Here is a 27,533-nt window from a genome sequence, read left to right on the forward strand (position 1 = left end):
ACTGCTTACCAAAGTTTGTCTTGGAAGTTTGCTTTTCTTCCACATTTCCCAAAGGTCAAAGCTGCCTCAATTTCCTAATTGACACACTTTTCTAGGGAAACAAAGTAGTTTTTAAAGTTCACATCAGTATATTTTACAAAACAATGTGTCTCTATGGGGGGGGGGAGAAGGGGGAGGAAGGGAGGGGGGAGGGAGAGAGAGAGAGAGAGAGAGAGAGAGAGAGAGAGAGAGAGAGAGGAGAGAGAGAGGTCAGCTGGTTCGGGTTGGTGTCACTTTAGGAGTCCTTTTCTGGTAGGTGGGATTGTTTTCTTCCCAGGCTGTGTTGAAGTGGGGTGTTGTGCAGGGTGTTGACTTCTAGCCATTGCTGGCTTCTGTGCTGACTTCCTCCGTAGTGACTAATCTCAAGCTGCCAACTTGATGTCATTGACCAGAGCTAAGAAGAAATGGGCCAAATCCACGCGTGGGCCAAGTGTTTTCTACCCAAGTGCCTTATTCTCTCCTGTGCCCTATGAACTTCAGTGGACCTAACCTCTAACTATGGAAATTCCCCAAGCCAGGCTCTCTGCTATTCTAGGCCCATGTGACCTGACCTGTGGCCTGGACACAAGTCAATTTTCTACCTACATGACGTCCCCAGTTCTCATCAGCTCTGAGCCTCAAGTTTAGTGCCCGCAGCCTCAGGAGAATTCTCTGCCCCAGTATCCTTGCTTGGCTTGGGTGTGCTCACTGGATCAAGGAGTGGGAACGTGATCTGTCACCCAAGGACACAAGTCACTATTATTTCCTGAGACAAGGACAGGTTGGCCTGCTGGCTTTGCATTTTCCTCTCTCACGCTTCTCTTCTCCAGGTATATTTCTCAGTTGACTTTGATTTAGGTTCATTCATTCATTCACTCATTCATACGTTCATTCATTCATACATTTGATGCTGGGATGAATCCTGAGTCTTAGGAATGCCAGGCTCAGGCTCTGTCATGAGATGGTCCCAAGATCAGGAGTCTGTATTTCCAGCCTGCAGATGCAGGTGGTTTGACCACCACCCTTGGGAAAACAACACATTCGCCATTAGCTGCACGTGGCCACTGGACACTGGAAATGCAGCCAGTGCAAACTGAGATGGGCTGTAGGTGCGGAACATGCACTGGCTTTTGAAGACTATTGTTCAGAAAAAAAAAAAAAACAAAAATAAAAAAGAGAGCAAATCTCACATTTAATATTGGTTACGTTGGCATGCCAGTTTTTAGATACACTGGGTTCTTTTTGTTTTGATTTTTTTTGTTTGTTTGTTTTTGTTCCACGGAGACAGGGTATCTCTCTGCAACCCAGGTCTAGAAAGTCACACTAGGCTCAGACTGGCCTTAAGTCCACGGCAGTTCTCCTGCCTCAGTCTCCTAAGTACTGGGGTTACAAGTGTGATCCATCTACTACACCTGGCTGGTTTTGTTGCCTATTATTTTAAATTTTAAAATAATATTTTCTCTTTTATAGTTAAAATGATTTAATATTTAATATTATGTTTAATATTTAATTAAGATATTAACCGGTTTTAATTGTAAACATAAAATAGTTTTGTTTTATTTTCTATATATTTCGTGTGTGGGTGCATATGTGTGGCGCAGCACACTTGTAAAAGCCGGAGAACAGTTCACAAAGTCAGGTCTCCACATTGCATAGGTCCTGGGGTTGAACTCAGGCTTGGTGGCATGAGCCTTTACACACTGAGCCACCAATGACCCATTTTTGTCTTTTTGAGAGAGGATGTGCCTCTGTACCTGTTATGCCCAGATCGTGGAGTCCCCCAAAAACCAACTAGGAGACCGAATACTGTGTATAAAAGCCAAGAGCTTTTCTTCAAGCTTAAGTGTGGACTCCCCATCTGTTCTGGCTGAGAGCAGAGATCCCCAAGCACAGTCAGAGTAGGGTTTTTTTTTTTTTTTTACCATAGTAGAGGTTGGGGTGAGGGGATTTCCAGGGTTCAGGACATTGAATGGCTGACATTTGTCTAGGGGTCTGGGCAAAAGGAGAATAGGCGAGTCTTGGGCTCAGGGACATCTTGTGGTCTTATCTAATCTTATCTAATGGTTGAATTGTCAGGTACTTCCCTTTAGATGCCCCTCCCTGGGTGGTGTCAGCTTATGACTTCTCCTGGAACCCGGTGCTGCCTCCCATGGCAGCTAGCTGTGTGGCCTGGACCCCATTATGTGCGGCCAGGTTGCCCTGGGCCCTACAGAATCCAGACTAGTTTTGAACTCACTAGCCCCCCAAGCTGACCTTGAATCTGAAATAATCCTGTCTAAGCCTCTTAAGTTTTCCCACGCCTGGTTTAAAGTTTAAAGTTTTATTCTCTTTTGGTTTTACAAGACAGAGTTTCTCTGTGTAGCCCTGCTATCTTGGAATCCACTCTGTAGACCAAGCTAGCCTCGAATTTAGATACACCTGCCTCTTCCTCACAAGTTTGGGATTAAAGGCATACACCACCACATCCAGCTGAAATTTAAATTTTTAATTTAATATGTTGTATGCTGGGCATTGAGCCCATGTAAGGTAAGCACTTTAGGATCTGAGCTATATCCCAAGCCTTATGTTCTTTTGCAAAAAAAAAAAAAGATTAGTTTTAAATTTTGTGTGTGTGTGTGTACATGCCAGTACCATGTCTGCAGGTCCTGCAGTGGCCAGAAGAGGGCCAGACCTCTTGGTTGTGTGCTGGGAACTGAACCTGGGCCCTCTAGAAAAGCAACATTCTGCTGAGGCATCTTTCCAGTCCTATAGTTCTCATATTCTCCTCCTCCTCCTTCTCTCTGTTTCTCTGTCTCTCTGTCTGTCTCTTTCTCTCTCTCTTTCTCTTTCTCTCTCTCTCTCTCTCTCTCTCTCTCTCTCTCTCACACACACACACACACACACACACACACACACACGAACACATGAGTGTCCTTCGTGCCAGAGTGCCAGAAGACGGCATCAGATCCTTTTATAGATGGTTGTGAGCCACCTTGCAGTTGATAGAAATTGAACCTGTGTCCTCTGGAAGAGCAGCCAGCATTCTTAATCGCTGAGCCATCTCTCCAGCCCCCTTCATATTTTTAAAATCAAATCCCCATTTGTTTTCCAAGTATTTTAGTCTGGGAGATGGCTCAGCAGATAAAAACACTTGCCAAGACATTAACGCCGGGGGTGGTGGTTCACCTATAATACTAGCATTGGGATGACAGAGGAAGGATCCCTGGAGAAGTTAGCAAGCTGGACTAGACTGGGCTCAAGCAAGAGACACTACTTTAATATATAAGATGGAGGGGGGATGGAGGAAGACAACCAATGACAACCTCTGGACTCCATACACATACAGACACAACAGACACAGACATAGATACACAGACAGACATACAGACACATAGGCGCACACACACTTGCTAATATATATATATATATATATATACACACACACACACATATATATCTATATCTATATATACAGACTCATACATGCAACACACACATTTTACGTGACTGCTAAAAACCTTTAATTACAGATATGGGTTCAGGTTCTGGACCATGATTTTACCTCCATTTTATAAGTCCTGGGGTGTGGCTAGCACACCCACTCCTCTCAATACACCAAGCTAAATGTTTTATCCAAATCTACAGGAGGTTCCAAGCAGGGTACTCGCTCTATTTTGGGGGCAGGAAGTGGTTGGTATTGACCGATGGGGGTGTGGGAGGGTTCTGGGTAAACTCTTTCCACGGCTGTGGAGTGTTTTCCAGCTGTGTGAAGACCCTGTGTGAAGAAACTGTGCTGAGGCCCTGTCGGCCTTGAGTGACTGGGTGTTACCTCACACCCTCCCACACCAGTTTCAGTTGGAGAGGAGGAGGCTGGGGGTGGAGTAGTAAGGAGAGGAGGGAGGTGGATGAAGAAACGTTTCTAGGGATCCCAAGGACATTGGGAGAGAAGAAAACAGCTTACAGAAGCAAGGATCCTGCCTCGTAGATTGTGTTGTGGAACACAAGAAGGGGAGGTGTCCTTGAACGGACACCCACGGGGACCAGCTGTGTGGCTGCACACGTGCTTAGCACACATGAGGTCCTGGCTTCATTCTCCAGCACCCAGAACCAGAATAAAGTGAATTTAAACATAAATAGGTTAAACTCCCAAGGAAGATGCCTTGAAAACGCTCTTTGCCCATGGGTCTAGTAAGTGGGGCCTTTTTCATACTCCGCTGCATGTAAGTTCTCACTGTGTGGGCCTAGAATCCCAAGTGTGGCTCCTTGATTTCCCAGGTGCTTCATTGCTGTGGTAACGAAATCTAGTTAACACTGACCAAGACTAAGAAATCAGATCAGGCATTATGGGATGCATTTGGTCGGCCCAGTCTGTAGGGTGACAGGCTCTTCCGAACCCAGCTCTCGGGGGAGTTTCACAGCTTCCTGCTGCATTGGCTTTGCTAGGTGCTGAGAGACCCTGGGCACAGCAGAGGGAGGGGCCTGTACTTCAGAGCCAGTGTCTGGCCGGGATGCTTGAGTTCTCTGGGTCTCGGGAACCGTAGAATGGAATCGTGCTGGTCAACTGCTGCCTCCTGGTTCTGTGATGTGGTTCAAATGAGTCAGTAAATGAATGAAGGTAGAGCTGAAATTTCTAAAATCCTTAAATTGGGGAAGATCAGAGAGGTTATGTGTGCCTTTAATTTAATTTAATGCCTTAATTTGATTTAATCGATGCCTTTAATTTAATAGCACACAGGAAACTGGGGCAGATGAATAATCCAGTTGGAGGTCAGCTGCATAGCTAATTCAAGACGGTCTGGTCTATACTATGGAACTTTGTCTTAAAATCAAGGACTGGGGATGTAGATGGGCATAGCTTCACGCACAAGGGTTTAAATCCCAGAGCTACCTTTTCCTCTAGGTTCGGTTTTTACTGGTAGAGCTTTTCTACCCTTCTGACCTCACTTGTGGGGCTCTTCTTCCGCTGGGGAGGGGCTCTTCCCCACTGGGCCTCCCCATGCACCCTGACTGCTGTTCTCAGAGCCACTGCCAGGGTAACCTTCCACACTGTGGGAGAAAGCCCTCTGGACCAGAGTCCTCACTGAGGGACGGGATGCTAACAATTACTTACCCAGGCACGCCCTGCAGCCCTGAGCCATCCTCTCCAGGATGGATCAAAGACCGCTTCAGTGATTCATGGCGTGGGGGCTGCCAAGCTTCTCTGCTTTTTCCCTTAGGTCTTGACCCCGCAGGCCCTTTGTACAACGGGAAACCTCCTGAGGACAGATTAGATCCCAGCGATGCACGGTTCGTGGACGTCATCCACTCTGACACTGACGGTAACGCTCCTTTGAGAATCAGTGATCCCCCAGACGCACAGTCTCCCCCGCGGATCCCCTGATGCTATCTTTTCCCCCCATGTGGGTAGTGTCCAACAGCACCGAGAGGGACCTAGGCCCAGGACCTGATGATGGAGCAGATATGATTTCTCTTTCTCTCACCTTGTGTTTTCCAAGTGATCATCAAATTCAACCAAGCACGGGCTGGCTTGTCTATAATAGACAGCTGGCCTCAGATGAACAGTTTTCAGGGTGCCTGACTCTTTTCTCTTATTTTCCTGTGTTGAGAGTGTAGTGTCTCCCCACCAAAAGCATCTCTGATCCCATCCCTCACTCTTTGTAGATCTGCCAGGTCATTTCTGTCTCTCAAGTGCCGGTTTCTTATCTGCTATTTGGTACATGCTGGTGTGGTTTGGGGTGCCAAAGCTACATAGCAAAACTGTGGCTAAAAAGTAAAAAGGGGTAGATATCTGCTATATCCAAATGTTTCCGGGAGGAGCCAACTGGGAGCTTGGGGAGGAGGGATGGAACAAAACAGAGTGCTCATTTAATTGTACGTCCTCTTTGTGATACAACTAGCTAAAGAACCGTGACCCCAGGACGGGGCATGTAGCTCAGTGGTAGTGTTTGTGTGTGTGCTCTAGCACCAGGAACAAAGGCCAACAAACCAGCAAAGGGGCTGAGAGATGCTCAGTCGCTAAGGGTGTTTGCTGCCATAGCCTGACCACCTGAGTGTGATCACTGGAACCCATCCGGTGCCAGGGAGAGACCTCATTCCCAAAGGTGGTCCTCCAGCCTCCAGATTCACACTGGCACATATGCAGCAAATGCACACAGACACTACAGGACAAAGTTTTTGCTTTTTAAAATTACCCCAACTCTGGACCGTGGGCATTTTGTGTGACAATCAGTGATTTTTATCTTGGAGAAAACATCTTCTTGTGGACAGCTCCAATATCATCGTGGCATTGGCAAAGTAGTCCTTGCTTAGGTGGAGCCTTTCAGCGCTGTTTTAAGATGGACAGAAGAAAACAATTTGCGTTTTAGTCTTTCTTTCCTTTTTCTTTCTTTCCTTTTTCTTTCTTTCCTTTCTTTCTTTCTTTCTTTCTTTCTTTCTTTCTTTCTTTCTTTCTTTCTTTCTTTCTTTCTTTCTTTCTTTCTTTTTTGAGACAGGGTTTCTGTGTAGCTCTGACTGTCTTAGACCAGGTTGGCCTCGAACTCACAAAGACCCTCCTGTTTCTGCTTCCCGCGTGCTGGGATTAAAGGCATAAGCCACCACTCTGCAGCTTGCTTTTTATTCTCGAGAAGTGAGTTTTGTTTTTCAGTGAGGCAAACCCTAAGTTTTGCTCTTCCTAGTGATGTTGAGCCAACCCAGATGTCAACCTTTTTGTTTCAGCCTCCTGCTTGCTGGATTGTAAGTGTGAGCCCTCACACCTGGTTCTGTGTTAACCTTTTAATAAAACATTTTCCAATTACTTTGGGGTTCATATGATTAGAGAAAATAAAGTTATTACATTTCTAAGTACCCATTTTAAAAAGTGTTTCCCATCTTTTTTATTGTCCTAGATTCCAGTCGGTTTGTTTGAAGCAGGGTCACACTCTCTAGCCCAAGCTGGTTTCAAGCTCATAGCAATGCCCCTGCCTAAGCCTCCTAAGTGCTGGTATTGTAAGTGTGAGCTACCACACCTGACTTAGGCCCAAAGCTTTTATTTTTTATTCTTTTATTTCTATGCATATGGGTGTTTTGACTGCATGTATGTCTGTGCACTATGTGTGTGCCTGGTTCACAAAGAGGCCAGAAGAAGGTAGTGGATCTCCTGAGACTGAAGTTACAGTTACAACCATTGGAGGTGGCTGTGAGCCACCATGTGGGTGTTAAGAACCCAGCCCAGCACCTCTGGAGTGGCAGCCACTCTTAACCACTGAGCCATCTCTCTAGATCAGGTCCAAAAAATTTTAAGATTTTAATATACTAAGTAAAAACTGTTTCATGTTTTGTTTTGTGAAGATTTATGCAATGCACACTGAAGTTCGGGAATCTCCTGGCATTTAGATTGCTCTGACTAAAGGTAAAGAAGAAACAGGTCATCTGGTCAGCCCTGTCTTTAGAAACAGTGGGATTCCACTCCATTCACCACTTTTGTGCTCAGCCAGCACTGGCCTACATGCTGATGCAATTTGCTTGCTGCTTTCTAACACACCGGCTGACAGCTTTGGTCAAGACCTTTAAACAGGTATAAGGGCCATGATAGCAACCACCACAACACAGTCCCTGCCTCACCCTGCAGAACGTCAGGATGTGCAAGGTCCCCATGCAGCCCTTCTGTGTTCTCTTTCAGCTCTGGGTTACAAGGAACCACTAGGAAACATAGACTTCTACCCGAATGGAGGACTGGATCAACCAGGTTGCCCAAAGACAATATTTGGAGGTGAGTGTCATGTGTTATCCTTTGCAAGGCAGTAGTTTGGAAAGGCGTATTAAAATATCTGATGCTAACAGGCATGATGATACCTACCTTTAACATCAGCACGAGGTGGAGGCAGGAGGATCAGGAGTGTTCAAGCACAGTCATGAGGCCCTGTCTCAAAATAACAACAACAACAACAACCAACCCAATAAATTACCTGATATCCATGGGCATTGTAAATAGAAAACAAACTGCCTGAAGGAATAGAGTGGCAGAAATATGTATCACAAAGCACAAATCAGGAAGATGGAGGGCAGCCTAGAGGTGAGAGGAGGGGCAGAGTTGGAATTCGGTCCTCCCTAAGTGCTCTCACTTATTCCTCAATGCTGCTAGAGAAAGGAAAATCATTTTGAAAAGGATGCTCAGGGGGCTTGAGAGCTGGCTCAGAGGGCAAGCGTGCTTTCTGCCCACATACAAGGGCCTGAGCTCGGATGCCAACACCCACCTGAAAAGCTGTGCGAGGCAGAGGCAGGAGGACCACTGAGACTTTCCGGATGCCAGCCTAGGGCCGCATTCAGCGAGAGATCCTGTCTTCTCAAAGGAATGGGTGAAGAAAGCTAGAACAGGATCCCTGCTGCCCTCCTCTGGCCACCAGGAGCCTGCACACATTGGTATATGCCCACCGCCATGTGCAGATATGCTCACATGCTACACTCGCGCGTTTGGAAAGAGCTAAAGATGTTCTGAACAGAAAGGCATTGGTATAGGGCCACACTGGAATAGCAAAGTGTTTGAAAATAATTCAGTTGAGGTGATGTAAGTGGGCTCAACCACATGACTGAGTCCCCAAATCCTGTCCTGCGCGACAGAGTGACCACATGGATCCCCTGCATCGTGACTGACACCACGGGCTCTGCTAGAGGAAGTCCTAAAGAGCAGGGAAACAGAAAGCTCAGTCCAGTTTGACTCAGGTGCCTTATGCTTCTTCCTCTCGGTCCCAGTTTGTCCTTTGCTGCCTACCGTGGGGGTTGAACTGAGCATTGAAAACAGAAACATTGGTGTCCTTGCAGCACTCGGTGCCCCGCCCCCAAGCCGTCACTCACAACCACAGCGTCTTTTCCTTTGGTTTGCTGCTTCCTATTTAGACCTAACCATATTTATTACCCATCTTGGGGCTCAGTTCTTTTTGGAATCACACCAGCAGCTCCCCAGCACCTCCAGGTCTTCTATTACCCCTCTTTGCGTCACCAGCCTCCAGCTGCATCATAACACCTCATGACACCCACTGAGAAAGAGTCCTGCCTCCGTCTTTTAAAAGGAAGCATGTCACTGGGGGCTGGCTTACAGTTTCAGAGGCGTGGTTCATTATCTTCATGACAGGGAGCATGGCAGCAGCTATGCGTGGCACTGGAGAAGGAGCTGAGAGCTATAACCTGAGCCATAGGCAGAGAGAGACAGAGACAGAGAGAGAGAGAGAGAGAGAGAGAGAGAGAGAGAGAGAGAGAGAGAGAGAGAGAGAGAGACTCTGGGCTTGGTGCGGGCTTTTGGAACTTCAATGCCCACCCCCAGTGTTCTGATACCTGGCACATCCTCAGCCCCTACCACAGAGTCAGAGAACACATGATCCGAATATTTGTCGAGTGGGTGAATGAGACAACAGCCAAACTCATATCGGGATTAGGAGTCGGCTTTTTGATCCGCCCCCCTGGACTCTCAAAAATGTGTGATCCTGGGTTGTACTGGCGACAACTCACTTGTTTTTAGAGTGAGCATGAAACTTGAGAACGGTTCTGCTAGTGGGAGATGGCAATGTTGAGAACATGCTTAGACACGAGTTTCCTTCTAGGATTCAGAGAGGCCACACCTCTTAGGCCTTCATGCTCTCAAATAGTGCCACTCCCTGGTGACTAAGCCTTCAAACAGATGAGCTTATAAGGCCGTTCTCATTCAAACCACCGCACCATTAGGGAGCCATCTTGTTTACCCCCACCTTGTCCACAGGATCAATATTTCCTTTCACCCTCTCTGCTGGCCTCCCCAGCCCTCTCTTTCAAAGCTGCCCCCCTACCTGGGTGCCCTCCATGGAGTCATTCCCCAGTGCCCTATTTTCCTGATGGTTTTTCTTCTTCGTTTTTCACTTTCTGGGTGTGTGAATTTGCAGGCCAGAGATCCTCGTCAGATATCATTTCTCAGGAGCCGTCTAGCTTGTTAAAAGATAGGATGTAGGAGCTGATTATCTTGTTTTGCTTTTATTTTAATTAAATTTATTTCACATTCCAACTGAAGTTTCCCCTCCCTCCTCTTCTCCCGTTCCTTACCTGCCCCATCCACTCCTCTGTTTCTGTTCAGAAAGAGGAGGGCCTCCCATGGGTATCAGCAAAGCATGGCATATGAAGTTGCTTTAAGACTAAGCACCTCCCCTTGTATTAAGGCCGGGCAAGGCAACCCAGTATGAGGAGTAGGTTCCCCAAAGCCAGCCAAAGTGTTAGGGACAGCCCTTGCTCCCACTGTTAGGATTCCCACAAATAGACCAAGCTACACAACTGTCACATATATGTAGAAGGCCGTGGTAGGTAAAGGCCGCGGGCCCTGTCTTGCCGCCTGGCTAGCTTTCTGTTAATTACACAGAAACTGTATTAATTAAATTACTGCCTGGCCCATTATTTCTAACCTCTTATTGGCTAACTCTCACATCTTGATTCAACCCATTTCTAATAATCTGTATGTCACCACGAGGTTGTGGCTTACCGGGAAAGATTCAGCATGTGTGTGACCTGACCTAATATTTGGCTGTGAGTCTCTACATCTGTTTCCATCAGTTACTGGATGAAGGCTCTCTGATGACAACTGGGCAGTCAACAATCTATGGGTATATAATGATATAGAGAATATCATTAGGTATCATTACATTGCCATTTTCCCTCCAGTTGTGTTTGGTTCTGTCCTAGGTCTCTGAGCCATTCAGCCTGTTGCATAAGAAGAGTTTGGAAGCATTCTTTCTCTTTCTAGTTTATGGAATAATTGGAGGAGCATTGGTCTTCTTCTCTGGAGGTCTGGTATAATTCTGTTTTGAATACAACTAGCCTGAGAGATTCTTCATTACTGTGTCTATCTTGTTGGTTGTTATGTGTCTGTCTGAATTACTTCATCTGGGTTGACTTAATAGGTCGTATTTCTTTCGTGTATTATATGCATTCTATTCTGTTGAGAACTCTCAGTTCATTTCAGAAGCCCATGCCAGGTTGGACAAATTTAGGGGTATTTCATTTCTACAGTTCTATATATAGTCTAGATACTAATGTCCCGTCTAGAACGCAGTTGGCAAAGGTCTTGTCCCACTCTGTAGGTTGTCTTCAATCTGGTAATCGTGACCTTGGTTTGCGGAGTCTTATTAATTTCATTTGTTAATTCTTGTGGTTATTTCTTGTGTTGGTGGAGTCGTTCCCAGGACATCTGTGTCAGTGCTAATATTTCCACACACTTTCCTCTAGCAGTCGCAAGGATGCAAATGGCTTTGGTGTGCTTCAAATTAGTGTTTTACAGAGTTAAAGGTACTTCATCCTGATAGGATATGCCATTTTCCCCAGCACCATTTCTTGAAGAAGCACTCTCTTTTTTTCTTCTCCTATGTTTATTTTTGACATCTTTGCTGAAACCTAAGTATGTGGGCTGTCTATTGTATTCTCTCGGTATACATGTCTGTTTGGGCAGTAACTTGCTCTTTTTGTTATTATGGCTCCATGTATCGTTCGGGATATCGTTAGCATTGTTCCTTCTGCTGAGACTATTTGGGATCTTTTATTCTTCCATATGGATTTTAGCATTTTTTTCTAGTTCTGTAGTAAATGAAGTAGTGATTTTAGTTTATTTGGAGATCACTTTAGATAACACAGACATCCAACATTTAAAATACTTGTTTTATTTTTACTTTGTTTGTGTGTGCCTGCATGCATGTGTGCTCACACGTGCTCCCAGACACCAGGAGAGAACGTCTGATCTCTTTGAGATGGAGGTGCAGGTGGTTATGAGCTACCTGACGTGGGTCATGGCGACCAAACTCCAGCAACTTCCCTTAACTGCTGAGCCTCTCAGCAGCCTGTAAAGAGAGATGTTTTTAAAATGCCTTTATTTACTTTTTAGTGCACGTGCATACTTGTGGATGCATGCATCCGTAGTAGATCTGTGGAAGCCAGAGACCACTTGAGGAAGCTGGTTTTCTCCTTCCATTGTCTGGGCCCCAAGGCTCTAATTCAGACCAGTGGTCTTGGTGACAGGTACCCTTATCCACTAAGTGATCTCATCTACGCACACAAGAGAGCTGTGCATCTTCTTCAGTTTTAAATGTGGAGGTCTTTTACACCCTGGATTTGATTTATTCTTAAGTATTTCATTTTTCTGGGCACTGTTGTGAGTGGTGTTTCTTTCTCGCCAAGTCTGCTGTTGGCGTAGAACGACAACTGATCTCTGTAGCCTGATTTCAGATCCTGACGCTTTGCTGAGACTGCGCGTCAGCTCTCCCGGTTTTCCTGGTGTGACCTTGAGGGTCAAATCTTTTCGGTGTAGGGTCATGCATTGTGCAGATGAATATGCTTTGATGCCTTTCTTTCATGTTTGAATTCCTTTTATTTCTTTCTCTTTTATTGCTGTAGCCATGACTCCCGTTACTATGCTAAATAGGGGCAGTGAGCGCCAGCACCCTTGCCCGGTTCCTGAGCTAGGTCTTCCAAGGGCTGACTTTTCCTGTGTTGCTGACCTTCTTAACCTATTATTTTACCAATTTCAGTTTCTTTGAACTCAGTAGTTGAAAAGTTATGGTCTTCTGGAGGAGTCAGGTTGTTCCTCTTTTCTCTTGTTTCTTGTGATTCTGGGTTGTGATTTGGACATCTGCTGTTTGGATGTTTCTTCCAGTTTTAGTTGGGGATTTTCTCATCGAGTCCCTTACTCTTGAGGGCTCGTTTCCCAGGACCATGCAGTTATAACAGGAATGACATTTCACTGCAGAAGACAAATGCTTAAAGTCTAGGAACATATCACCAATGACGCTAACTCGAAAATGGGGAAATTGAGGTAGAAGGTGATTCTGGGAAGGTCTACTGCTTCTGTCCCCATCAGGGACCTTTGTAGTTGGAGCCATGGCCAGCCTGACACCTATTTTTTGTTGTTGTTTGTTTATTTATTTATTTATTTATTTATTTATTTATTTATTTTTGTGAGACAGGGTTTCTGTGTGTAGCTCTGGCTGTCCTGGAACTCAGTCTGTAGACCAGGCTGGCCTCGAACTCAGAGAGATCCACCTGCCTCTGCCTCTTGAGTGCTGGGATTAAAGGCGTGCACCGCCACCTAGATATCTTTTTGGTGAATCTTTCATCTTTTGTCCACATTTTTCTTTCTGAGTTTCTGGCACTTTCTTTCTTTTCTTGAAATACAGTCTATTCTCTCTCTCTCTCTCTCTCTCTCTCTCTCTCTCTCTCTCTCTCTCTCTCTCTCTCTTTCTCCAGAATCTCTTATAGCCCAGATTAGATTGGCCTTGAACTATGTGCCTGAGGATGACCTTGAACTCCTGATCCTCCTGCCTCTCCCAACTATTAAATTGGTTAATGACTAACTGATTTACCTTTTTATTGCATTTTTTATGTATGAGAGTGGTTGCATGTGTGCCAGATGTTAGAAGATAGTTTGCGGAACTCAATTCTCAATTCTCTCCTTTTACCCTCTGGATCCCAGGGTTGGAACTCAAGTCATCGGGCTTGGTGGCAAGTGCCTTTGCCTGTTCAGCCACCTTGCCAGCCCCGAGTTGCTCTGTGGCTAATGATTTTGATTGACATCCTGACTTTCGGGTACCCGTTTGACCAGGACTGCCAGGACACATGGACGCAGCCTGAGTAAACATAGCAGTGCTTAGTCTATGAAGCGAACCTACAAAAGTAGGCCAGGGCTTTGGGGTTCTTCAGATTCACAGCTGTGTTGGGGGCAAGGAGTGACCCCAACTCCTGTACCTCCTCTGAGTCAGCAGTGTTTGAGGGTGGCCCTGGGCTCTGCATTTCATCAAGCATAAATATGATGAGCTAATCGGTTGCTCCAACACTGGGTGTACGTGCATGCGTGGGGGGGTGCCCATGTGTGTAGGTGGAGAGGCCAGAGGGTGTTCTCATTGGCTGCTCTCCATCTTGTTTGATGAGACAGAGACTCTCACTAAACATGGGACTTCCTCTGTAAGCTATGCTGGCTGGCCAGCAAACCCCTGGAAGTCACTTGTCTCCCCATATCCAGTGCTAAGGTTACAGACCCATGCTGCTCTGCTTGGGTTTCACATGGGTGCTGGGGATCGAGCTCAGGTCTTTATTCATGTGTTGAGCCATCTCTCTAGCTCCCTACCCCTTAGTGATGCTGGAGATCAGATTTAGAGCCTCGTACATAGAAACTAAGCAAGCGTAGTACCAGTCAGTGCTGCTTCCCTCCGCCACCTGGAAGTGTGTGTGTGTGTGTGTGTGTGTGTGTGTGTGTGTGTGTGTGTTGCATAATAGCATGATTGCCTATGGAGGCCAGAAAAGGGCACTGGATCCCCCTGTAGCTGGAGTTACAGGCAGTTGTGAGCTGCCAACATGGGTGCTGACATTGAACTGGGGTCGTCTGGAAGAAGCAACAAGCACCCTTAAGCACTGAGCATTCTTTCCACCCCCACCCCCGACCCAAGGTTTGCCTTTGCTCTCCACCTTGCTACTGGCCGCCGTGAGTCCCTATCTGTGACTCTCATAAGGATGAAGTGAACTGAGCACACGGAAGCTCTCCGCGCAGGACCTGGCGTTCAGGAGCTGGATCGGGTGTGGTGGGTGGTGTTTGTGTAGAATGAGAAATGTGCTTCCAATAAACGCTGCATGCAGCTGCTCTTGGTTCCTTTATCATCAAGGCATGAACTACTTCAAGTGTGACCACCAGATGTCCGTGTTCCTGTACATTGCATCCCTGCAAAATAACTGTTCCATCAGCGCCTACCCCTGCGACTCCTATCGGGATTACAGGAATGGCAAGTGTGTCAACTGTGGCATTGGACATACGGTGCCCTGTCCCCTCCTGGGTAAGTCCAACAAGTTCCCATCTCTCACGGACAGTTCAGTTTTGTACAGACCGTAGAGTCATTTTACTCTCTAAAAATTCATCTCAGTTTGGATTTCTAAAGTTTCATAGTCAGCCTTATTGATTATTTGAGATAAGGCCTTGTTGTATAGCTTAGGCTGGTTTGAGCTTATTCTGGATCCTGAGCTAGCCTTGAACTTGAGACCTTCTTGCCACAGCCTCCAGAGTGGCAAGTATTACAAGTGTGTACTACTGTGCTAAACATTATAACCAACTTTTCCTGGGCAATTTGTTCTCTGAACTACTCTAATCTTGAATTATAAAGAGTGTTAGGGGGCTGGAGAGATGGTTCAGAGGTTAAGAGTTCTTTCAGAGGTTCTGAGTTCAATTCCCAGCAACCTCATGGTGGCTCACAACCATCTGTAATGAGATCTGGTGCCCTCTTTCACTGAATACGTAATAAATAAATATTTTTTTTTTTAAAAAATAAAGAGTGTTAGGTTAGGGTATAACAGCTCAGCACGGAGGATTGAGAGTTTCAGGCTAGTCTGGGCTGCATAGAGACCCTCTTTTTCAAAAACAGCATTAAGACCACACACACACACACACACACACACCACATACACACACACACACACACACACACACACACACACACACACACAGCCAAAACAAACAAGCTAGCACATACCCAGTGTTCTAAGAACAAGCTACATTGGATTCCACATTGAGGTTATTGCAGCCCTCCTAGACTTACTATTCTGTCATGGTGAAGAAGATTCTAGCAGGTTTACAGGCCTCCCCAGGCTTTGCCTAGCCTGCCCCTGCTTGGACAAAAGCACCCACTGTGCACATACCTCTCTGCTGGGGGAGGCCTTTGCTGAGCTACGAACCCATCCCAGGGCTGAGCCTTGCAGAGTGATCCCTTTCAACAGGTTGTGTCTATAAAAGCTTTCTCTCTACACTCTGGCTCCTGTGTACACATGCAGGGATCTGGTGGGGGAAAGACACTGTAGAGACCACGGAGACATTTGCCAGAGTAAGAGGAAATATTCTAGGTGGTCAGGACTTCAAGACTAAGAGGGTGTTTCCTGACAGACAGCAAGAGGCTTCACTATGCATTGACCTGCAGGGAGACATTCATCTGGCGGTGTGGGGGGGGGGGGAGGTGTAGAGAAAGACAGAGAGACAGAGAGAGACAGAGAGACAGAGAGTGAGAGACAGAGAGAAACAGAGAGACAGAGAGTGAGAGACAGAGTGAGACACAGAGAGAACTATGTGTATTGCTTGTGGTAAAGAGTGAATAGTTTGCGCGTGTGAGGCCCTGGGTCCTATCTTCAGAATGAAGCAAACGAGACCCCATTGCTTTGCATGAGTGATTAGGGATGCTGTTTTAAGTGTGACTCTTCATCTGGCTTACCATTGAAGACGAATGCATGGCTGAAAACTCTCCGTGTGTCTAGCGTGAGTCACTCGCACCCCCTGCTGAGCTACCGAGGGCCAGCTAAGGGGAGCGGTCATGGTAGGGTCCTTCTGCACTTCAGCTCTTAAGACAGGGACAGCCGGCAAGATGTAAGAGCCCTGACAGGATGTTTCCGGTGGCCTCTCCTGTCCTCACAGTAAAGGCCGAAGATGGAGTGGGAGAGGTCTGTAAACTGTTCTCACGTCCTCTGGGACTTTCATGTTTATGTAACACACGCTGGTGTTTCTGATTTGTTTCGTAGGCTACTATGCTGACAGTTGGAAAGACCACTTGCTGGACAAAGACCCTCCCATGGTGAAGGCATTTTTCGACACGGCTGAGGAAAAACCGTTCTGCAGTGAGTGGTGAATGTGTGTTGGTGGTTCTCTCTGACCCTGCCATCCTGGGGCGGGGAGGACAGGGTCTCAGCTTTCTGGATGCTTCCTGGTAGATAGAGCTTGGTGTTTGGAGCTGAAAGGGCACAAGACCAGGACAGCTTCTGTCCGGAGCAGTTGTGTGACCTCCTCTGTGAGTGTCTCGGGCCAGTTTGGTAAGTGGAGCCAATCATGCCAATCTTCTAGGTTCTTAGGACTGAAGAGATTCTGAGTACCAGCACCCTGGGGACAGCCACTGTCAAAGAGACATGAAGTTGGGGTCAGGAACAGATAGAGGAATGCCATACTTGAATGAGTTCTGTTTCACACTGGGGCTTCTTGAACCTACCTCTCACAGATCCTTGGCCTGTGAACATTTCTTTTTATTTTAAATAATATTTTAATTTATTTTAGCTGTCTTTCCTTGCATTCCTCCCACAAGCCCCTCTCCACTCCACTTCCCCACTTGATCCTCCCATACCAGCCCTCCCCATCCAGATTTATCTATTGTATTTGCTTTTTGTAATGAGACTGATCTGTTCCCTCTAATCCCTTACTCTATGCGTGTCTTCTGTGGTTCTATGGATTATAGTTTGGTTATCACTGATATAAGAGCTACTACTCACATATAAGTGAATACATTCCACATTTGTCTTTCTGGGTCTGGAATATCTCACTCGGGATGAGGTTCTTCTAGCTCCAGCCATTTGCTTGCAAATTTCACCATGCCATTTTGTTTTACCAGCTGCGTAGTACTCCATTGTGCAAAACGTACCACATTTTCTTTATCCATTCTTCTGTTGAGGACATTCAGGTTGTTTCCAATTTCTGGTTGTTATGAATAGAACAGCAATGAACATGGCTGAGCAAGTGTCTCTGTGGCAGGATGAAGCATCTTTGGGATGCTGGAGTGGTCCAGCTGGATCTTGAGGTAGAGCAGTTCCCGTCTTTCTTAGGAAGCTCCACTCTGAGTTCCGCAGCACCTGTATAACTGTGCACTCCCACCAACAATAAAGGAGTGTTCTTACTCCACATCCTCTCCAGCATTAGCTGTTACTTGTTTTGTCGATCTTGGCCATTCTGACTGGTGTGAGATGGAATCTCAGAGTCGTTTCCATTTGTATTTCTCTGATGACTAAGGATGTTGAACATTTTTAAGAGAGTTTTTTTTTTTTTTTAGCCATTTGAGGTTTTCCTATTGAGAATTCTCTGTTTAGATCTGTACCCAATTTTTAATTAGGTTATTTTTTCTTGATATCTAGTTTCTTGAATTATTTATATATTTTGGATATTAGCCCTCTATCAGATAGGAAGTTGGTAAAAAAAAAAAGTCTATTTCCATTCTGTAGTCTGCCACTTTGTCCAAAAGTCGGTGTCCTTTGTCTTACAGAAGCTTTTCACTTTCATGAGGTTCCTTAGCTAATTGTTCTTAGTGTCTGCCCGATCGGTGTTCTGTTCAGAAAGTCTTTTCTTGAGTCAGTGTGTTCAAGGATACCCACTTCTTCTCTTCTATCAGTTTCAGTGTATCTGTTTTTATGTTGGCCTTTGACCCATCCGGAGTTGAGTTTTGAACAGGATGATAAGTATGGATCTATTTGGGTTCTTGTACATAAAACTATCCAGTTTGACCAGCGTATTGGTTGAAGATGCTGTTATTTTTCTAGTGTGTATTTCTAGCCTCTTTATCAAAAATCATGTGTCCATTGGTGTGCAAATTTTGTCTGGGTCTTCAATTTAATTCCATTGATAATTCTGTCTGTTTTTGTGCCAATACCGTGCTGTTTTTGTTAGCTTTGTGATACAACTTGAAGTCAGGGACAGTGACACCCCCAGCAATTCTTCATCATTCAGATTCTAGTTATTCTGTTTTCTGCTTGTTTGTTTTTTTATGACAGGGTTTTTCTGTATAGCCCTGACTATCCCAAAACCCTCTATGTGGTCCAGGCTGGCCTTGAACTCAGTGATCTGCCTGGCTCTGCCTTCCAGGTGCTGGGATTAAAGGTGTGCACCACCACGTCCAGCTCCTATCCTGAATTTTTGTGTTTCCACACAAAACTGGGAATTGTTCTTTCAAGATCTGTAAAGAATGGTTGGATTTTTGATGGGGATTCCGTTGAATCCGTAGATGATTTCCAGTAGAATGATCATTTTTGCTATGTCCTCGCGACCCACAAGCATGGGAGATCTCTCCATCTTCTGATATCTTCCTTACCTTCTCTTGTCAGTGACTTGAAGTTTATACCAAACAGACCTTTCACTTCTTGTTTAGCAGGTGTCCTGCAGCAGAGCTGGGGATGGGACTTGGAGATTGGACACATAGGGATGGAGGGGGAGGTGAAGATCTGCCATTAGCCTACCTGCTCCCAAGCAGGAGTGGTCTGTGGGCTCCCAGGGAGTCGGCCTGTGAACGTTTCAAACATTCCCAGATATATAGGTGTATAAAACTGCTCCAGAGGGCTAGAGAGGTGGCTCAGTCATTGAGAGCTAGGCTCACAACCAAAAGTATAAAACTGACACAGAAATGAAGTATTTACTGATAATAAACCATAAAGAAGTTTGTTTTAAAATAATTATTACATATAAATTATCGTTTATTAAAGACAAAAGCAAAGTTGCATTCGGATGAGCTAGACGTGCCTGCTTGTTTTCCACAAGGAGCTAACCCTTGACTAAGTACCTACCGCTGCTTCATATAGGCCACCACTGTTGTCTCATGGAGCTTGTCCGCATTCTGATTTCATAATAATCAGTGAGAATGTTGCTCTGCGTGAATAAGCAGAAAAGTGGCAGCAGGTGTCTCAGAAATTGTGGGGAATTCTGTTCCTATCCCAAGTCAGAATTCCTTTAATGGTTTGTTTTTTTTTAAAAAAAATACTTTTTCTGTTTATCTATTTTATGTGGATGAGTATTTTGCCTGCATGTGTGTCTGTGTACCATATGACCAGTGCCCACAGATGCCAAAAGAGGGTTCTAAATCCCCTGAAATTAGAGTTAGAAACATTTATGAATTATCATGTGGGTGCTAGGGATTGAACCCTGTCCTTTGGAAAAGCAGACAGTACATTTAACTTTTGAGCCATCACTCCAGCCCTTGTTTTGTTTTTGTTTTTTTTAAATTGATGTGTGTGTGTGTGTGTGTGTGTGTGTGTGTGTGTGTGTGTGTCTGTCCCAGACGGTATGTGGGTAGAGGTTAGAGAACAACTTGCAGGAATCCATTCTTGATCAAATTCAGGTTGTCAGAACTGGCAGCAAGTACCTTTTCCAGTGAGCCGCCTTGGCCAACCTCCGACTGTGATTTTCTAAAACCCAACACAGTACCATGCAAAGCTAGCCCAGGGTGGTACTGACCTGCTGAGAAATAATGGCAGGAAAACATTAAAATTCTCCGTAATTCGAGCACTGTCTGCAGAGCAACCCCATGCAAAATGAGAGGGACTTCACTTATAACACCATCAGATTATTTTGTGGGGTTTTCTTTGATAACTGGATTATAGGATCCTCTAGCATGAACTTTTTGGATGAGTCACAAGTTGAACAAGCCTGCCAGCCTATGAGGCAGGCATCCAGGGTCCCTGCACGATCCCTCGAGAGCACTGACCTCTGCTATCACGCATGCCATCTGTACCAAAGAGAAGAGCAAGAAAAAGCAGAAAAGTCTGCTGCGTGCAGCTTGGTCTGGTGGCACACACCTGTAGGTCGTCCTCACCTACACCGTGAGTTTGAGGGACTTGGACTCGAAAAACGACTTTAAAGAGCAAAGAAAACTCCTTCCTGGGTCTTTGCAGAGAAACTATAGAGGAAGAAGAAAGATATCTTGGTTTTTTAGACCTGACCCTACTGGGGAGCATTGGGGTACCTTTCTTATGGGGTTCTCTCCCTGTTTCACAGTGTATCATTATTTTGTGGACATTGTATCTTGGAACAAGAATGTAAGAAGAGGGTTCATTACAATCAAACTGAGAGGCGAAGACGGAAATATCACAGAATCCAAGATTGATCAGTAAGTTGAGCGCCAAGCTTGAGTTACCAGTTGAGACGTTCTTCTCGCTTAGCAGCCTATACCATCCTTCGTGCTACCGAAGGCAGCAGGGACTCTTGCTCATGGGCTGGCCCTGTCTCTTGCTCACCTTAGCTTTCTTCCTGTGCAATCGGTACAGTGGCTTTCTTCCCTATCTCCCTCCTTTCTTTACCTCTTCCCGCCCTCTCTCCTCCTTCCTCTTTTGCGTGCCCTCCCTGTCTGTCTTGCTTTCCTTCCTTCTCTTTTTATTTTCAGCAATTACATGTTTAAAATTAAAAGACACCCATGCCTTCTGTGAAAGTTCAAGCCATAGAGTTCTGGGCTGAGTGCTGATTTAGCTGCATTGGTGGAACACACTTGTAATCACAGTGACTTGGGAGGCAAGGTCAGCAGGACTGTGGCCAGCGTGAGGCTAGCCTAGGCTACACAGGGAGTGTAAGACCAGCTGGCCTCAAACAGGAAGATCTGGCTCAAAACCCAAAATGGGCTTTGGAACAATGCTCAAACATTTTAACTTTGTTAACAATGCCAGTTAACAACACTGGCTGCTGTTGCAGAGGACCCAGGCCCAGTTCCCAGCATCCATATAGCAGCTTATAACCATCCACATCTCCAGGTCCAGAGCAGTCCATGCCCTCTCCTGTCTTCCAGAGGTGTCAGGCATGCACACAGACAGGCATGCAGGCAAACGCCCCATACACATGACAACAGCACCTCCAAAAAGGAATGTGTAGACTTAAACATTTTACAGTGTGTGTTTGTGTATCTGTCTGTCTGTCTGTATATATATATACATATATATGTATATAAATATATTTCAGAACTTTAATCATACGCCATAAATGCATATAATTATGACTTGTCAATACAAATAATCTTAATTTAAAAACATAGAGGAATATACAACATAAACATGTAAGTTTATGCTAAGGAGTTCTTGACAGATTCTGTTTCTCTTTTGTTTTAAAGATTTATTTATTATGTATATATGCCTGCATGCCAGAAGAGGGCACTAAATCTCATTACATATGGTTGTGAGCCTCCATGTAGTTGCTGGGAATTGAACTCAGGACCTCTGGAAGAGCAGCCAGTGCTCTTAACTGTTGAGCCATCTCTCCAGCCTCCCAGATTCTGTTTTTAAAATGTCTTGTTTTTTTTTGAAAAAAAAAAAAACCACCCACATTTAGTGGTCCTGGGTTGTAAAAGAAAGCAGACTGAGCAAGCCATGGAGAGCAAGCCAGTGAGCAGTGTTCCTCCATGGCCTCTTTCTGCCTCTGTTCCTGCTGGGCAGAGTTCCTGCTTTGAGTTCCCTTGGTGATGGGCTGCGATCAGATGTGTAAGCTAAACACACCCTCTCCTTCCCAAGCTGTTTTCCGTCATTTCTATTACAGCAAACTAGGGCAGTGCCTTTAAAGATGGATCATGCATTTACAATGGTCGCTTTCGGTTATTGAATGAAGGGTGTGGCACACACAGCTTACGGGATTTCTAGACCAGCTCCTATGAGATGCGGCTACCATGTACTCTACGTATGAAGAAACTGTGGCTAGGGAGCTGAGTGGTTGGGTCAGTGCTGCACACCTAGTCAGTGTGAGTGTGGCGGGGGCGGCAGGCCTGTCCACCAAGTACCTGCGTCCCTCTGTGAAGGAGTCTGCTCCTCCCACGGAGCTACCCCACCCCCACCTTGCACTGGAAGTTTGTGAGTGGTTGTGTTTTTCAGGGTTCCCCACTGACTTGTTTCAGATCTGATAACCCCACGTCCACAGAGAGCTAGTGTTTCCTGGAAAGACAACAGTAGGAAGGGCTTCAGGAGGAAGACCAGCCTCAGGTGTATGGGCTGTGGATTAAGGTGAGGGAACCTGAACAGATCTGACCTAGAATACTGACTTTCAGAATACACAGCACCTAAGGGGTCTGGAGGACCCTGTGTGGTCACACACAGGAAGCAGGCAGGGCAGGACTCTGACCAGATCCGTGTGTTCATGCCAGCAATGCTTTCATGTTTTCCTTACATGCATGTGAGAACTTTTATTTTTACTAAGTGAATCTTGATCAAGTGTGAATCACTAAATTTGAATTTTGAAATATCTTTTTTGTTTGTTCTGAGACAGGGCTTCATGTAATCCAGGCTGATCTTGAGCTCACTAAGTAGTCCAAACTGGTCTTACCTTCTTGCCTTCACATCTCAATTAAGATCAAGGCGTTGGCCCCGTGAGTGGGCTCAGTGGGCAAAGTCACCTGCTGCTAAGCCTGACGACCTTTCATGGTGGAAAGAGAAATCCAACTTCCCCCACAAGTTGTCCTCTGACCTGTGTTATGTCATGGATGTGTGGACCATACACAGAGATAAAGAGGGTGAGACAGACAGACAGACAGATGGATAGATAGATACATGACAGATGGATGGCTAGATAGATGGTTGGATAAATAGACAGACAGATAGATAGATAGATGACAGATGGATGGATAGATAGATGATAGATTGATAGATGATAGACGGGTAGATGGATAGATAGATAAATAAATAGATGGAAGAATAGATGGATAGATAGATAAATTATAAATGTAACTGAAATGATTGTCCCTTAAGAGCTAAACTTTAAGAAAGAGAAAAGGCAAACACAAGAAGGCAACCTTAGCCAGGCATCATGGTAAGACCTGTAGTATCTGGGCTAGAGGATTGCAAATTCAAGGACCACTTAAGCCAGGGAGCGAGTTGAAGGTAGGCTGGGCACCTTCTTAAAATCCCATCTCAAAGACAGAAGTCAAAAGCAGACTTGAGAGGCTCAGTGGCAGAGAGCTTGCATGAATGGCTCAATGGGTTTGATCTGCAATACTAGGAGGGAGGGGAAGGGAGGGAAAATTGGAACCTTAACATCTTTATTGCTTCTTTTACATTCCATTTTTTTAAGGGGCGAACGAGTATGGAGTTAGAATTAATGTCTGGACTCAATTTAGATGATCCCAATTTTGTTGGTAACATCCAATACATTGTAATTGGAAACCCCGATGATCCTCAGACATCTCTCTCAGGGGAGGTTCAGCACTGTTCTTAATCCTCTGGGAAGGTGGGAAAGCAAGCCACAGATAACTGACAGGCCCCCCAGGTTTGGGGGCGATGGGCTGGCTCCACACATAAGTCTCAGATTGGGATTAGGGGGTCACACAGGTGTTTGTTACCCTAGCCTCACTGGAATCCCATCTAAGACTTCATGGAGTGTGGCAGGGCTGGAAGAAGTCTGAGCTGGGTTTCATCTCCGCACAGCCGCATACAAGCTCTGTCACATGGAGAGCCGGGACTCTACAAGTGGCTGTGGGGAAGTGCTGGAAATTCGGATACCGTCTTGATCACAATAGGCAGAGTAGCACGCCTCCCTAGTGTCACTTTGGAGGTCAGTAGCTTCATTTAGGCAGTCCTGTGAACTCAGGGGCCTGCGCTCATAAAAGTCAGCCTGTGCAGGCAGAGGGACCGAAGGGTCACCTGCTGGGTAGACGCGGAGGCCGGAAGCAGCTTTCTCTCGTTAGCAATCTACGTTCATTTTGAAACGTCTTTTCTTCCTTCCAGTGAACCATCGACCTTCCAGAAGTACCATCAAGTCAGTCTGCTTGCAAGATTTAATCAGGATCTGGAGAAAGTGGCAGAAATGTCCTTGCTGTTCTCCACAGGGTCTGTGGTAGGCCCAAAGTACAAGCTCAGGGTCCTGCGAGTGAAGCTGAGGTCGCTGGCGCATCCAGACAGGTGAGTCGCGGGCAGATGTGGCAGTTCCTGTTACCGAGCTTCCTTCTCTAGGCCTTCCTCCCCTTCTCTCTCCATCCCTCCCTTCCATTCTTTATGAGACAGGGTCTTACGATGTAGCCCAGGCTGGCCTCAAACCTGTGGCAATTCTCCTGCCTTAGGTTTCAAAATGATGAATTTCTTTTACTTAAAAATTTAGGGTACTTGCTGGGCGGTGGTGACATATGCCTTTAATTTCAGCACTCAGGAGGCAGAGGCAGGCAGATCTTTGTGAGTTAGAGGCCAGCCTAGTCTATAAGAGCTAGTTCCAGGACAGGCTCCCAAACTAGAGCAAAACCCTGACTCGAAAAACCAAAACAAACAAACAAAAATTTTAGGGTACTGTGCCAGGCAGTGGTGGCACACACCTTTAATCCCAGCACTCAGTAGGCAGAGGGAGACGAATCTCTGTGAGTTCAAGGCCAGTGTGGTCTACAAAGTGAGTTCTAGAAACAGCCATGACTGGTACACAGAGAAATCCTGTTTTAAAAAACAAACAAACAAAAATTTAGTGTACTAAGAAAATGTTTAGCAATAAAAGATTCTTTAAAAGGTATTCACTGTATCTTACATCAGGGCCTTTTAACTAATTGATTAATTAATTTTTTTCCCAGGCCTGGTAATGTAGGTCCGTATTCCTAGCTAATCTGGAGACTGTGTGTCAAGGGGATCAAAAGTTTCAGGACTGAGGAGGCTACGTGAGTTCCAGACAAACTGGGGAACTTGTCCAGACCCTGTTTCAAAACCAAAAAAGGAAGAACCAGGGAGTGGTGGCTTCTAATCCCAGCAGTTACAAAGCAGAGGTGGGAGAATTGTGAATAGAATAGAGGACCTGGGTTGGATTCCTAGCACCCGTGTGGTACTTTACAGCCATGTAGAAACTGTAGTTAAAGGAAAAGTATGCCCTCATCTGACTTCCACGGGTACACAGCGTGTCCACGGCATGCACGCAACATGCACGAAAGCCTAACACTCACACACATAAAATAAAATCAAATCCTTTTTTTGTTGTTCTTTTTCGTTTCAAGGCAGGGTTTCTTGTGTAACAGCTCTGGCTGTCCTGGAACTCATTGTGTAGACCAGGCTGGCCTTGAACTCACAGAGATCCTCCTGCCTCCAGCTCCTGAGTGCTGGGATTAAAGGCGTGCACTACCACCACCACCACCACCGGGATATAAAATAAATCTTAAAAAGAAAAAGCGGAGTAGAGGTAAACGAGACTCCACAACTGCTTTCTTGTGCACGACTGCCTTCCCTAGCCATTTGCCTGTTGGTTTGAAGCAACTGCTCAGAAGCCCCCGCTGTCAGGGGGCTTCTCTGCCTAGACTGGAGGCTTCTGACAATTCGCTAACGGGGCTTTTTGCTTTCCCCAGGCCTCACTTGTGTCGGTATGATCTTGTCCTTCTGGAAAATGTTGAGACGTTCTTCCAACCTATTCTGTGCTCCAAGTAGCAGGAGTCACTCCTGCAGGACACGTGGGCAGTGGTGACGTCAGAATCTCTACCACTAAGGCTCTTGCTGCCTCACCCTACTTCGTCCTGAAGATTCCAAAAGCACGGGAAAAAAAAAACAAAACAACCCACGGTTATTTTCGGCAGTGTCCCATGGATGTCACATCACAAAATGTCAAACAAACTGTGATTATGAAACAGCATTGGGAAGGGAGCCCCTAACTAGGGCAAGACAGAAATAGCTGGGCTCCCGACAGCAGAGCGCTCTGTTGGGCCCCATCCTGGGGCCTCGTTTGTTCTGGGCTGTCAGTCCTGCTGCCTGTCACATCACACCCTCAGGGTCATGGATCAGGCTTCCTGGGAGTGTGCTGAAGGCCAGAGGCCTCACTGGATTTCCATGTTCCTTGTGCCCAATCCTCCATCATCCGGCGTGAAGAAGAGAATGACTCGGACTACCTCACGGGAACTGTGGACTGGGAAGGCCAGTCTAGGAAGGGTTTGGGAAATCCCTTGAGTCCATAATGTGAATATGCTTTCATTTTGATACGGCTTAGCCTATCTCATGTATAGATACGCAACCTCTCCTTTTAAACCCCTGCTTCGCTCCCGGACTGTTGGCTTTGGGATGGCAAGAAGGCTCTGGCTTCCAGCCTGCTCTGAAGTGATGCTGATGGCCAGAGGCAGTGGGTTGGGCTTAGAGCCCCGCAGTCTGAACTGAGACCAGACACTAAGTGGAAGGGAGAAGGAGAAGAAACAGGAGCAGCATCGTGCATGGACCAGGCAAAGCGAGAGGCTGGAGAGAAATGGACTTACTTGATTTCACCGAGGTTGCAGATATGGCCGTTACAGGATAGTTTTTCTGCCCTGGGATTGAACACCCTAGGTGCAGTGAGCCCTGTTCTCAGCCCCAGACAACATTATTTAAAGCAACCCTTTGGAATGTTTTCTTTCCTGTCTGCTGGTTAATCCATAATTATGCTAGGGAAATTTTTAAGATGCAGAGATGTAAAATAAAAATAAGTTGTGCACGATCCCAGCAATGCTAACCTTTGGACACGCTGTTCCCACTCATGCTGCTGCTGTGAGTGAAAAGCATGGCCCAGTTCTTGGTGCACGGAGCCTTCGGGAAGTCTCCTGAGGCCTCCCTGGAGACAGACGCGACCTCTGATATTTCTGAATGACAGTTGCCGTCAAGTTAAGAGGCCCCAGAGGGCCAGGGACAGAGAGGGCAAAATGACAGTAGGACAGTTAGGGGGGTCCAGATGCCTGATGTGAAGGTGGCTTCCACCCACCCCACAGCTGTGACCAGCTCGGGACGGTGTCACAGGCCCAGTACGCTTCTCTACATCCAGCTGCCCCGGGTGTTGTAAAGAAATGGACGCCGTGAACAAATGGGTCCAAATCCACATGGTTTTTCTTTTCCTGTTGCTATGGTAAAATGCTCTGGAAGAAACAGCTGGAGGGAGAAAGGGTTGGTTTTAGCCCACAGTCCAGGGGTGCAGCCCACCGTGCCTGGGAGGTCAGGTAGCGGAGCTTAGAGGCGGCTGGTCATCTCAGCCAGTCAGGAACCAGGCTTGCCAGTGTTCAGCTCCACTTCTTGCTGCGTTTAAGAAATTACTACACTTTATTAGTTTGCATTGTGTGTTTATGTGTGCA

General features: G+C 46.0%; 1 protein-coding gene across 1 annotated transcript in view; it reads left to right on the top strand.

Annotated features, from left to right (window-relative positions):
* Nucleotides 1-26,908, top strand: part of Liph (lipase H) — a 41,177-nt gene extending 14,269 nt beyond the window's left edge. The window contains exons 4-10 of the mRNA XM_048453829.3: nucleotides 5,214-5,315; nucleotides 7,655-7,744; nucleotides 14,631-14,798; nucleotides 16,522-16,617; nucleotides 20,522-20,633; nucleotides 24,217-24,390; nucleotides 25,800-26,908. Of these exons, the coding sequence (XP_048309786.3) occupies nucleotides 5,214-5,315; nucleotides 7,655-7,744; nucleotides 14,631-14,798; nucleotides 16,522-16,617; nucleotides 20,522-20,633; nucleotides 24,217-24,390; nucleotides 25,800-25,878 (821 nt within the window). The 3' untranslated portion in view covers nucleotides 25,879-26,908. The remainder of the gene's footprint in view (nucleotides 1-5,213; nucleotides 5,316-7,654; nucleotides 7,745-14,630; nucleotides 14,799-16,521; nucleotides 16,618-20,521; nucleotides 20,634-24,216; nucleotides 24,391-25,799) is intronic.
* Nucleotides 26,909-27,533: the final 625 nt, after the last annotated feature.

This window comes from Myodes glareolus, chromosome 2 (genome assembly GCF_982192425.1).
Source record: "Myodes glareolus chromosome 2, mMyoGla1.1, whole genome shotgun sequence".
Lineage (NCBI taxonomy): Eukaryota > Metazoa > Chordata > Mammalia > Rodentia > Cricetidae > Myodes > Myodes glareolus.